This window comes from Terrapene carolina, unplaced genomic scaffold (genome assembly GCF_002925995.2).
Source record: "Terrapene carolina triunguis isolate 2854851 unplaced genomic scaffold, T_m_triunguis-2.0 Scaffold95, whole genome shotgun sequence".
NCBI classification, from domain to species: Eukaryota; Metazoa; Chordata; order Testudines; family Emydidae; genus Terrapene; species Terrapene triunguis.
The window spans coordinates 36,834,178-36,847,897 of record NW_020664446.1 but is presented as its reverse complement, the minus strand read 5'-3'; the positions used below and the strand labels follow the sequence as shown (position 1 = coordinate 36,847,897).

The 13,720-nt window shown below is 41.5% G+C and overlaps 1 protein-coding gene across 1 annotated transcript in view; it reads left to right on the top strand.

The window, feature by feature from the left end:
• Positions 1-13,720, top strand: part of PCDH15 (protocadherin related 15) — an 812,634-nt gene that overhangs the window by 755,633 nt on the left and 43,281 nt on the right. The window contains exon 28 of the mRNA XM_026651074.1: positions 13,152-13,328. Within this exon, the coding sequence (XP_026506859.1) occupies positions 13,152-13,328 (177 nt within the window). The remainder of the gene's footprint in view (positions 1-13,151; positions 13,329-13,720) is intronic.

The following is a 13,720-nucleotide window of genomic DNA, read 5'->3' as shown; positions in this document are numbered from 1 at the left end:
ACTCACCTTGTGTCTCTCCTATCTTGGGACCAACAGGGCTGCAACAACACTGCAAACACAAATGAAAAGAATCTTTTAAGTGCTAATTCCATTTTCTGTACTAAAGGATCTCAGTACTAAAATAAAATGTGATAAATCAACAAGTGGGGGTTAGGTGTTATAAGCTATTACAGGATTAGAGCATGTAAGATTATGTCTGTCATGGACTTGGAAGTGGCCAGAGAAATTCAAGGATTAGAAAATGTCATACTTAAATTTCCAATGGAATATAAAAGTGAACAAGCACTTTTTATTATAAACTCCATGTATAAAAACATGCGTCTGGTTCTCCAAAATATATTGAGCCTGCATTTAAGAATATAAAACTTCAGTATTTTAACAACGGTAGTCAGTATGACATTTAAAGTTGACTCCCACCTTTTCTCATAGGACTGTCTGTTGCACTTGGTAGCACAGAAAATCTGATCCCCGTATAAGAAATGTCACATTCTCAGTGACACCTTTCCTTCTCAGTCATCCTACAGCACACCATGGATATTGAAAATATAGGTCAATTTTTTCCCCTCTTCATACCTCTGTAAACAACTGCGACTTCTACCTGGATAATACCTGAGCTGAAAAACACTGTAGCTATGTCACCGAAATATTCCAGAAATTAAATGTTTTTCCTTTTGATGTTTATTGCTGGTAAAGATAGGGTAACCTTATTATGGAGGTCACCAGGTGTCATGTAAAAGGGACAACTAACAGGAATGCTTGACAAACAAAACTGTAACAATGCCTGTGACTTTTATTTCATCTCTGTCCATGTGCATAACAATTCTTTCTTAGAATGTTCATTTATTTTTAGTTTAATTGGAAAAGAGAGTTAATATCTTTGAAATCCTACTCCTTTATCAAAATGACACACATACATTAGCTACCATTGGGGTTCCAAAATCCTTGGCGGCTTGCTGAAAATCTTACAGCAAATTCTGACATGCATTATTTCACTGAGCCTGCTTAAAAAAACTTATCAAGAAATACCAATTCTCATTGCCAAGAACACCTTTTAGCCTTCCTATGCAAGGTTTTTTTTTTTTTTTCCTTTTCTTTTCATGAATCAGTGGAAAGTGAAGGAGTGGTGGGTTTTTTTGTTTTTTTTTTTATTGTTTTCATTTGTTGTGCAGCTGCTTTTTGTACAGCTCTCTAAATCGCTTAAGCTCATCAGTGTCTTAACAGGGAAACTCTGCTGTCCTAGTTCTTGATAGATGATCATTTTCCATTATTACTAAATTAGAACTATGATCCACTGGAGACTCTTCAGAAATTATTCTTCCTGAGCCCACCATTAACCACTATTATCAGTTAGCACAGCATTAACAACTATTCAAATTGACTTCTTTACCAGCGCTCCAGATCACCAGGTATCTCAATGGAACAATCAAATGGTTAGCTACCTCTCTCTCTCCAGTTATTTTTTCTTTACCGGGTAATAAACATTAATTCTTCAGTCTCCTACCTTTTCTCAGGTTCGCTGTCCTACCTCAAAAAAGCCTTCATTCATCAAACTTGTCATCTACTTACTGAGTAGTCTTTCAGGTAATATGTAAAACAAACAGTAAGGCATATCCTCTATAGTTGAATAAACTATCTATCAGCTGAGCCCACTAATTACCATATTCCTTTAATCTCTGCACAACCTCAGCAGTCTTATGAAGAGAAAGGAAAAAGAGAATCTTCTTCATTTGCTGTACTCTTATTCCTTCTTTCTATCAGTTTTGAGCAGTACTTTATGTTGTCCTTACATCCTACTTTCCAGGCTTCCTTTTTCTTTCCTAGCTTTCATAAGCAACTCCTACCTGGATAGTAATGGTCTACCTACGTTTTGTCCTCCACTAGTGGCTCCTAGATCTAAAAATAATAGAGGGAGTCATTATGTGAATGTGATTTCCCCTCAGTTCCTTTGGAAAAAAATAACATTATACAATGCAGTCCTGTTGTGCCTTTTCAGATAGAGCTATAAACTGCTTGAGCTACATTTTTAAACTGCTTACAACAGCAGTAAAAGAAGACTTTCCTGCTGAGATCTTGGATAGGCCTCTTTGGCTGAAGTAGAGATGTATGTGTATTGCTCTTTGGGTGAATGCAACATAATGCTTCTTCCTTGGCGTCAGAAATAACGTATTACAATAAGAAAAGTAGCAAAGACAGCATGACAGTGGGCCTCCTACAAAGCAGGAGCACAAAGAGAAGAAAAGAAACTTCAATCAGATACGAGGAAAGCTAATTTGCCTAATTTTATATAAACTGTTTCCAAATGATTGGCGTTCCCCTATATAAAGTATTATATTCTACCAGTTGGTCTTTAACAAAATCTCTATAAAATATTTATAAATATGCGTAGTAAATTGATTCAGTGCAACTTTTTTGCATAGATACATTATTGTATGTGATATAACAATAATCTTTTGTACAGAACAATTATTTTGAGAGGGGGAATACCTCCCTTGGATAAGCAAAGCAAGATCATACATTATTGACATTTAATATAAGTAATTAATTTAGCCAGTTTATACTGTCCTACTTTCCTTTATCAGACAGCTTCCCTGCAAAATCAGATTATAAAAAATGTGCGTTATATCCTAAGAATAGATCCTAGCCCCAAGTTTGCCTTCTTTGCTATGTGTAGGCTGGCCAAAGCAGGCAGAAAGCTGACTTCACTGGCTGGTGAAGGATTTCCCTGGCATTGTAGGACCAACAAAAACAGATCTGTGCCGTTTTGGAAAATCTCCAGGTGGCATAGAACCAACATAACCAACTTTGTGCCACTCATGCACCCTGATCCTGTTATAAGGGTCATGGTGTGGGAGTAGTGTGGTCAGAGTGCAGAAACAGCTGGTATAACTACACGTCAGGGCTGTAGCTGGTCAAACCATTTTAGAACAGCTCTGAGGCTTCTCTAACATACACTCGGCCTAGAATCAGAATGTACAGCCATCTTTGCTGGCACAGCTGAGGATCTGTCTCCTGGATTAGTGGACATTTAGCAACATCACAAAACAGCCAGAGTTTGCCTGCTTAACCACAGTTGGCAAGGTATACTCAGGAATGATTAATTGGAAAAGCAGGGAACTTTAAAATCAGTATTGAGATACATTCACAGAGCTGCTTGGGAAATCTTGTATGATGTTTGGAAATGTCATTACTGCTGTTTGCTAATTTGAATAATCACTAAATTCATCCACAATTTTTTAAAATCAAGAGTCAACATTTTCAAAATTGGGCACCTAAAGTTATGCATCTACATAAATGCCCTGGTTTTCAGAGGTATTCAGCACCTGCAGCTCACATTATATAGTAATGTAGTTATTTCAGAGAGCTGTGAAATAGATGGCATTTCATAAATCACTTTCTGTGTGCTCCAGTGATTCCACATAGTAAGCTATAAAAATATTAGAGAAAGGTAAAAAAAACCCTTTTCCCTTAGGACTTTTTCATTTTGAAAGTTTTAAAGTGTTTAGGTATAGGTACTGGTCAAAACCAGAATGTTCACTAGGTTGAACTATGTTTACATTTTTTTTTTCTTGTCAGTATCACCTATTGTTTGTACAGGTCTTTTACACAACAACAGAGAAAAGAAATACATTTTAGAAAATAAGAGATTGTGATTGTTAAACCACAACATTGGCAAGAAGACTCCATGATATTTGTACTATCTGATGTTAATTTTAATTCATTTAATTTTTTCTTTTTAAATTGGCAAGTTTTCAAGTTGACAGTATCCCTTTAAACTACAGTAATTCTCTGATAAGTAACAATGTAAGAATGGCATCACAGAGTTCTGTTATTCATTGTGTGTCCGTTATTCTTATGTCAAATATGCTCAGTGTCTGAGTTAAAATGGTTTCCCCCCCTAATTGTCAGCCCTGAAAACTTATTCTGGTATGTGAGATTCAAGGAGGGATCTTCCCTTTCTGCATACCTATAATAATTTTTTTCAGGCCAAATTATGCCCTCAATGGCACAGGTACAAATCTATGGTCTTCATTTCATTTGCACAAGTATAATTGATTGGAATTTGGTAAACAATTCTGATGAAGATGCACAAGAAGGAAGAGAATCTAGCTCACTGTTCTTTGTTGACTGTGCAGAGCTGTAAGAGTTAAGGTAGTAAAAACTATTTTTTTCACTTAATCAGCAGATATGAATCTAAACACATGCAGGGGGCAGATCTGTTGAGAAGAAGGTGCTAATGCTGCATAGTCAATTATCAAATTAGAACTTCACTTTAAATTAATTTTGACTAATAATTTACCTCTAATTATAAACTTTTTTATTGTTTGCTAAATGTGCCTTTTCATGTTTGTTTCTAAAATATTGTGAAAGAAGAGAGTCCTTTGTGCTGAAAATAAGCTGCCAAGTGGTAGCTTACTGCAGTGTTGTAGTATCAAATGTAAACTTGAATTACTTTTTAAGTTATGCTCCAGAGATTTGCACACCTTTCAATAGTATTTTATTTAAATGCTACTTTGCAATCTTTAATGTATGCTTTTTTGTTTTTCATTGAATCATCATAATGTTCCATTTTATATATATAATAAATTGCCTTTATCCTAAAAGTATAATTATTATTGTAATTCACATGTACTGTGTTTCTTGCAACATCAATCAAAGTCAGTTGTCTGTAGTGTAAGTATTTGTCATAGTCAAACACTATTATGTTGTTTATTCTTCGATTCCAATAATGTTTTAAACAGCTACTCTGTAATGGGATTGAGAATCTGGGTAAATTTGAACAGCTGCCATGAGTTCTTGAGAATAATGCATAGTATTATCAAGTTCTGGTAATACTAACCATTGCAACCTTAACAGGGATGTCAAAAACATAATCAGTAGGAAGACAAAGGATTGAATAAAACTAAGTGTTGGTAAATGTAACTGCCTATGAGAAACTGGTTTGATTTTAGCATTGATGAGATCAGGATTCATGAGATCCATAATGAAAATGTGTATGAACATTTCTAGATCTTTTTGAGCTGGGTACAATGACTGGTCCATGCAAGAAAGAAAACCTTTGGGCAATGTTTTAAAGAAAATTGGGGTTTCTTTTAGTCACTTGTAGTCATGTAACATTTTGGATGTTTTTATAGTTACCTGTGGGTTTTAGTCTTACACTGTCACAATCTTTATCAGACCAAAATTGACCTAAAGGAGCATTAATTAGGAATGTGTGGCAGGGTTGCAGCTCCAGCTGCCAAGTAGTGTGTCATAGGTAGGAACAAAGCAGATTTAATACTCACAGTAGTCAATGAGTGCTTGTTTATTTGAAGCCAATCAGTTGCCAGTGTACTTAACAGGAAGGAGCTTTCAATCCATACCTGCTATTTTTTGGTTGATTTTTGACTCTGCATTGTGTCTGGCCACATTTGGCAGCTCAAAGTATACACATGCTGCTAGATTAGAAACTATATCTTGCAGGGTTTTGCTTTTCAGAAACTTACAACAACATTATAATTCCAGGGGTATTTTGGCATTTTCACAAAGAGAAGGGAAGAGGAGTCTTAGAAATTAACGGAAGTCAATAATCTTTTAAAATTGTGATTTAGGAGTATTGCTCTTTCAGCGTTACTTTTCTCTGCTGAATACATGTGGTAATGATTTATCAGGGAAAAACAGAAGCAGAAGGTTTCCAGTTATTTGACCCAATGAAAGTGTCTATCTTGACACAGGTTTGATCAGTCCTAAATGCCCTACACAAGTTCTAGTACTATATTAGCAATTTTGTTCGGCAAACCTCTTCCATTTTTGTATTTCCAGGCCATCTATTGCACAACACCACATATTTTCCTGAATGTGTTTTTAAAGTGAAGGATTTCAGTCACTCATAGTCCAAATTTTTATTTTTCTCTCATCAATGTATATGAATCCCTTAAAGTTGTTGGGGCCTGTTCACTTTGTAGACCTGCTCCAAAATTCATCTGGAGAACACTTCCCATGTGGTATCACCAGGAAGGCTTAATGAGAGCCAGGACACCACATGCAGACTGTACAAAAGAAGAAAACAATATTTTTTCTTAATGCATATATTCGGAATTGTATTGTTCACATGGGAATATAAACATCATTCCCTAACCCTCACATGAAGACCCTTCAGTCTGACTGCATGTACACATTATATGGGGAGGGATAGCTCAGTGGTTTGAGCATTGTCCTGCTAAACCCAGGGTTGTAAGATCAATCCTTGAGGGGGCCATTTAGGGATCTGGGGCAAAAATCTGTCTGGGGATTGGTCCTGCTTTGAGTAGGGGGTTGGACTAGATGACCTCCTGAGGTCCCTTCTAACCCTAATATTCTATAATTATGGTTCACTCTTGCACTCCTTTGAAGAATTGGCTTTTGTAGCTATGCCTCAGCGTTGCTCATTTAGGCAATTTTACAAGCCCATATATTGCTTCATTATACTTCATTCCCATTAAAATGATTCTTTAAATATAGTATAATGCACTAGCTACATGGAATTAACATTTTTATATGTAGTATTTCCATTCAAAAGTCAGTGTTAATGCAGATATCTTGGTTATGCAGCTAAGCATATAAACATAAGGGAATGCAAAGTTAAGACTGTAATTGCATTATAGGCCTGGTCTACACTAGGCGTTTATGTCGAATTTAGCACCGTTAAATCGAATTAACCCTGCACCCGTCCACACCACGAGGCTATTTAGTTCGACATAGAGCTCTCTTTAAATCGATTTCTGTAATCCTCCCCAACGAGAGGAGTAGCGCTAAATTCGAAATGGCCATATCGAATTAGGCTAGGTGTGGATGGAAATCGACGCTAATAGCTCCGGGAGCTATCCCACAGTGCACCACTCTGTTGACGCTCTGGACAGCAGTCCGAGCTCGGATGCTCTGACCAGCCACACCCTGGGAAAATTTGAATTCCTTTTCCTGTCTGGGCAGTTTGAATCGCAGTTTCTGTTTGGACACCGTGGCGAGCTCAGCAGCAGTGGCAACGATGCAGAGCTCTCCAGCAGAGATGGCCGTGCAATCTAATAGAAAGAAGGCCCCAGCATGGACTGATCGGGAAGTCTTGGATCTCATCGCTGTGTGGGGAGATGAGTCCGTGCTTTCCGAGCTGCGCTCCAAAAGACGGAATGCAAAGATCTATGAGAAGATCTCTAAAGCCATGGCAGAGAGAGGATACAGCCGGGATGCAACGCAGTGCCGCGTGAAAATCAAGGAGCTGAGACAAGGCTACCAGAAGACCAAAGAGGCAAACGGACGCTCCGGATCCCAGCCCCACACATCCCGTTTCTACGAGGCACTGCATTCCATCCTAGGTGCGGCCGCCACCACTACCCCACCAGTGACCGTGGACTCTGAGGATGGGATATTGTCCGCGGCCGGTTCCTCAGCGGACGGGGAAGAGGAGGAAGGAGATGAGGAGGACGAGGCAGTCGACAGCGCTTACAACGCTGATTTGCCCGACAGCCAGGAGCTCTTCATCACCCTCACAGAGATCCCCTACCAACCCTCCCCAGCCGTTATCCCAGACACAGATTCAGGGGAAGGATCAAGCAGTAAGTGTTTTAAATATCTAAACATTTATTTATAACATAACTGGCATATTTAAAATATTAACAATAGCTAAAGTGCTTTCAAACATGTAAACATTTATTTATAACAGGACAGGAAGATTTAAAATATTAACAATGGGTAAAGTGCTTCAAAACATGTAAAGAGTAAAGTCCAACAAAACGGGAATATGTGCAAAGGGTATCATGATTAGTCTGTCTTTGGGCGCTTCAATATATAGTCTGAACTATTTTCAAAAAATTTCACAATGTCCGCTTCATGATTATACTGCCCAAAACGCTCCACTCTTTTGTCCCTCCAAGGGCACCTAAGCCAAAAACTGGTCAATGTATCCGGGGATAGAGGCGAGATCCTCCGGGGAGAACTCCTCATACGCCTCCTGCAGGTGTTTTTCAAGCCTCATGAGCAGGTTCCTGGGCAGGGAGAGCTTATTAGGCCCCCCGTGGTATGAGACGTTTCCCTGCCACAACGCCAGCAGGTACTCGGGGATCATGGCCTTGCAGAGCATTGCAGCAAATGGCCCCGGTTTCTGCAGGCTGTCCCGAAGCATCCGCTCCTTCTGGCTCTCCGAGACCTTCAGGAGGGTGATGTCTGGCATGACTCCCTGCTGTGAATTAGGTAGGGGAAAGTTAGTATTGGGACTGCTTGCCCGTCCCTTTACAGAACTGCAACCGCCGGTTTACAGCCACGCGGTTTACAGCCGCGAGGGGCTGGGACAGGGGCAGAGTTCATGCTTGCAGGATTGCTGCCAGCAGAGACTCGCATTGCTTTCTATGTGAAAGGAGGCCAGTGCCACTCTTAAAGTTTTAAGCAGCCCCAAGTCTACGGCTTACCATGTTTGCCAGCTAGACAAAGTCCGCTGTCCTGCCCCGCTCCTCAGCTCGCCACAGCAAGACCGCAAGCACTGTACGCGAGGGCCGAAAATTCGACCTTGTCCTCAGTGCGCGTGTGATAGGTGCTCTGCATGGTCTTGTTCACAGAGAAAGACTATGTTCTCTGTTCACAGATACATTGATCTGTCTCAGGAATTCACTCCCTTTTTCCAATTCCCACAGCCACATCTGCCGAGAGGCTAGCGCACATTAGGAGGAGGAAGAAGAGGACACGGGAAGACATGTTTGCTGAACTAATGGGATGCTCCCGAGCACAGGCAGCCCAGCAGACACAGTGGAGGGAGAACTTGTCCCAAATGCACCGGGCAAACATGGAACGGGAGGAGAGGTGGCAACAGGAGGACTGGCAGGCTACTCAAACGCTGCTTGGACTAATGAGGGAGCAAACGGACACGCTCCGCCGCCTTGTGGATGTTCTGCAGGACCGGAGGCAGGAGGAGAGAGCCCCGCTGCAGTCTCTCTCTAACTGCCCTGCCCCGCCACCAAGTCCCATACCCCCCTCACCCAAAGTCCAAACACGGAGGGGCGGCAGGGTCCGTGAAAAATTTCACTCCACCCCTGCGGACTGCTCTACGACTAGAAGGCTCTCATTCCCCAAAATTTGAAAAGTCCTTTCCTACCCGCCTCACACAAGACCCCGTCCAAGTTTCACCCCCCCGTTCCATGTGCGGTTGTTAATAAAAAATACGTTTCTGTTCATTACTGTTTCCATCCTCTTCTTTTGGAGGAGAGTCTGTCTGAAGGGGGGGGAAGGGGCTTGGTAATTGGACAGGACAGTCACCTTTAGCAGGGGGCAGGTCCAGCAGCAGGGTACATATACAGTGCAGTGACTAGTTACCCTGGTCAGTCTGGGAGGTGGTTTTCATGTCCTGGGGGGGAGGGGGGGTTGCTCTGTGACTTTGTGGCGGGGGAGGGCAGTTACAGATCTTATGCCACAGTCTGAGTCCCAGGTTTAAAACATTCCCGCGAAAACAGTAATAAAGACAACGGTGTCCATTAACAAAACAGAACAGATTTTATTTTTTGGGAAGGGGGTGAAGGGGGTATGTAACTGGAGAGGCTAGTCGACGGCAACCGGGTAAAGAAACGGGGGCAAGTTCAGCTTCTGTGTCCACAAACTTAAAAGTCACTGGGTACCCTGCTCAGTCTTGAAACTGGCTTTCAAAGCCTCCCGGATGCACAGCGCATCCCGCTGGGCTCTTCTAATCGCCCGGCTGTCTGGCTGGGCGTAATCAGCAGCCAGGCTATTTGCCTCAACCTCCCACCCCGCCATAAAGGTCTCCCCCTTGCTCTCACAGAGATTGTGGAGCACACAGCAAGCTGCAATAACGATGGGGATATTGGTTTCGCTGAGATCACAGCGAGTCAGTAAGCTTCTCCATCTCCCCTTGAGACGGCCAAAAGCACACTCCACGACCATTCTGCACTTGCTCAGCCGGTAGTTGAAGAGTTCTTGTGCAGTGTCCAGGGCGCCAGTATAGGGCTTCATGAGCCAGGGCATTAGCGGGTAGGCTGGGTCCCTGAGGATCACTGTAGGCATCTCCACATCCCCAACAGTTATCTTGTGGTCCGGGAAGTAAATGCCTTCCTGCAGCCGTCTAAACAGACCAGAGTTCCTGAACACGCGAGTGTCATGAACCTTGCCCGGCCATCCGACGTTGATGTTTGTAAAACGTCCCCGATGGTCCACCAGTGCTTGCAGCACCATTGAAAAGTAGCCCTTTCTGTTGATGTACTGGCTGGCCTGGTGGCCCGGTCCCAGGATAGGGATGTGAGTCCCATCTATAGCCCCACCGCAGTTTGGGAATCCCATCGCTGCGAAGCCATCTATGATGGCCTGCGCTTTTCCCAGGGTCACTACCTTTGACAGCAGTGCCTTGACGATTGCCTTGGCTACTTGCAGGACAACAACCCCCACGGTAGATTTGCCCACGCCAAAGTGGTTCGCGACTGACCGGTAGCTGTCCGGCGTTGCAAGCTTCCAGAGGGCTATGGCCACTCGCTTCTGGACAGTCAGGGCTGCTCGCATGCGGGTGTCCTTGCGCTTCAGGGCAGGGGACATCAACTCACAAAGTTCGAGGAAAGTACCCTTCCGCATGCGAAAGTTTCGCAGCCATTGGGATTCATCCCAGACCTGAAGCACTATGCGGTTCCACCAGTCCGTGCTTGTTTCCCGGGCCCAGAATTGCCGTTCAACAAAATCCACATGCCCCATTGCCACCGTGATGTCCTGGGCGCTGGGGCTCATGGTTTCTGACAGCTCTGTGCTACTCTCCGACTTCAGGCCCTCACGGCGGTGCCGTAGCCTCCTCGCCTGATTTCTCTGCATCTGCCTCTGGGAAAGGTGTATGATAAGCTGCGAGGCGTTGAGAACGGCCACAACTGCAGCGATGGTCGCAGCGGGATCCATGATCGCAGTGCTGTGGCGTCCGCGCTGTCACTGATCAAAAAGTGCGCGAACTGATTTCCCGCCGGCGCTTTCAGGGAGGGAGGGAGGGCGGTAGTGACTGACGGATGACGACAGTTACCCAAAAGCACCCTCGCCACATTTTTTTACCCAGAAGGCATTGGCGGATCGACCCAGAATTCCAATGGGCAGCGGGGACTGCGGGAACTGTGGGATAGCTGCCCACAGTGCACCGCTTCCAATGTCGACGCTTGCCCCGTTAGTGTGGACTCACAAAGTCGAATTACTGTCCTTAGTGTAGACACACACGTTCGACTTTCTAATATCGATTGCACATATTCGATTTAACTAAAATCGAACTACTCTCGTAGTGTAGACATACCCATAGACTTACATGATCAAATAGAATAATACTATACTATCACTTATTCAAATAAGATCGAGAGGGTTGTTCCTGTTCCTGGAATTTGTGGACATTTTGATTCTTCCCTTACCAACACTATGAATCGAAGAAGAATTCTTATAACTTGCCATTATGTTTAGTACTTTACCTGGATTTCTGACCAGAATATCTGTTCACTACATATAAATTATTTGCTGTAACTGCTCTAAATACCTATTTTATCAGATACAACACACACCTGGAGAGATGCAGTTCTGACTAGCTAAACTGATATGAAAAATTAATATTTTTTGCTTGTCAATTCCTCTAACAAGTCAGCAACTTTAATGGGCAGCAGGAAAGGTACATACCATATATTGGCTAAGTTGAAGCACAATACTTTCACTTCTATACTGATCTTATCCTTTCTAAAGCTTGTTCTATGCTTCTTGTAGGGATAGGTTAAATCCATATGAATCCCTATAACATGATACTCGTTGTGTCAACATCATGTGTATTTGCTATTTTTACATTCATTTTATTTTAATTTCTTGGAGAGGTTATTCTTTTCCTCCTCCCTTTACTGGGTCCTACAGCAGTGCCTTAGGTATTTCTGCTCAGGGTAGGTATGAGCTCTGCTTCTTTCTTGTTTCAGGGGAAACTCTACAAACCTTCATAAATATGTTTTTCCATGAGTATTTAGGAGTAATAACAAATATTTCAGGCGTTTTCCATAAATAGATAATTTTATGTAGAAAACTTCAGAAAAATATGACAAAATAAAGTTTTGTTTTCTCAGTACATGATTCTAAAACCCTTGCTCACATCCAGTAATCCTTACTGATTCAAGTAGTCCCACTGAAGTCAGTTATTAATACTGCCAATGGGACTTCTTGCATAAGTAAGTATTATTCTGTGTGAGAACTTCTGCAAACATTGATTTGCAACTTAGCAAGACCTACATTCAATAACACACAGAAAAAGGAAATGTATTAAATATTAAAATTAGTGAAAGGGTCACCATCAAGAATCAGTAAAATGGTCATTAAATGTTATCTTCTGTAGTCTAGTATGTTTCTTATGAATCTTATTTTTCTTGCCTATCGACACATTGGTATTCAAGCTGATATTTCATTGAGTGTATTACCATATACTATATACAGTAGTTTGCATTGATTGCTTCTTTTCTGGAAGTAAAATAAAGTAGATCTGCTGTAGTTTATTGTTGTTATGCCACTGAGATCTTGGACTTAGGTTAAGTGATTTAGAGACAGCTATCTGTCATCCTTTGTCACTTTCTGTATAACTTTTGCAATTTGTTTACAGATAATTTTTATTTTCCGGTAGTAAACTTATCAGACCAATACTCCAACCTCTCCCATGATTGTAAAGCTTATTTACACCTTTAGGAGTTGCAGGTATACTCGAACCTGATATGTTATGTCATACTGTATGTCCAGATGATATACTCCACTGAAAATGGTTGAGGATATTATTTTTGTGTGTGAGAGAATTTACTACCCCTCAAGTGTAAAGGTAGAACTAAAGAGTTCTGAAACCATATAATTCCACAAAAGCTTGACAGTTTTATTTGTAAAATACAGTTGCAATTTCCCATGAGGCATTTAAAACTCAAACTATATCATAAATACAAAGAGTTAGACTTAAGGAAACTGTGTGCAATGGCCTCCCCTAACATTGCTAAGTTTTTCCTAAGGGGTGAGTATTTAAGAGGTTATGTTGGAATGGGGATTTTATGAATGGGACTCATAGGGTTAGCAGCCTACAAAGCCATTGTTTTGGTCTATTAGATTACAGTTCAGGTTTTTGTTAGTCTTTGTTAGAATGAATAAATCACTGTAACTTTCTGACTCTATTTCATTTTCAGGATTTTGGAACGCTATGTTCAAGATCAGATTCCTGGTGCAACGGTTGTGGTAGAATCCATTGGAGCCCGCAGATTTGGAGATGGCTTTTCAGAAGAGGATTACTCCAAATCTGACTTAATGGTCTATGCAATTGACCCTCAAACAAACCGAGCTATAATGAGGAATGAACTTTTTAAGTAAGTATCTAAAATCATTTGTCACTGATGTCTGTATTCTTGTTGCCTGTTTTGCAGCCCACTATCTTTATTTTCCTTCAGTGCCTTGGACTTCTGCTGATTCACAACCTTCAATTCCATTCTTCCCAAGATTCTTACAGATCTCTGGAAAAATATGGTGTTTGTGGGTGCCTCCTGCTGCTCATTCCACAAAGACAAACCCTGTACCTACAATGGATTGATGGAGGAGCTTATTATGGAGTGGATTCTCATGGATCTTTTCTACTCTAGTGAAACCAGTGGTCACCTTTATGTGGGAGGGGGCAATCCAAGACTAGATTGATAGTGGCTGAAAGTCATTGCCATATATTAAATGTCTAGACATTTATATGTGTAGTGAGAATATGCACAGT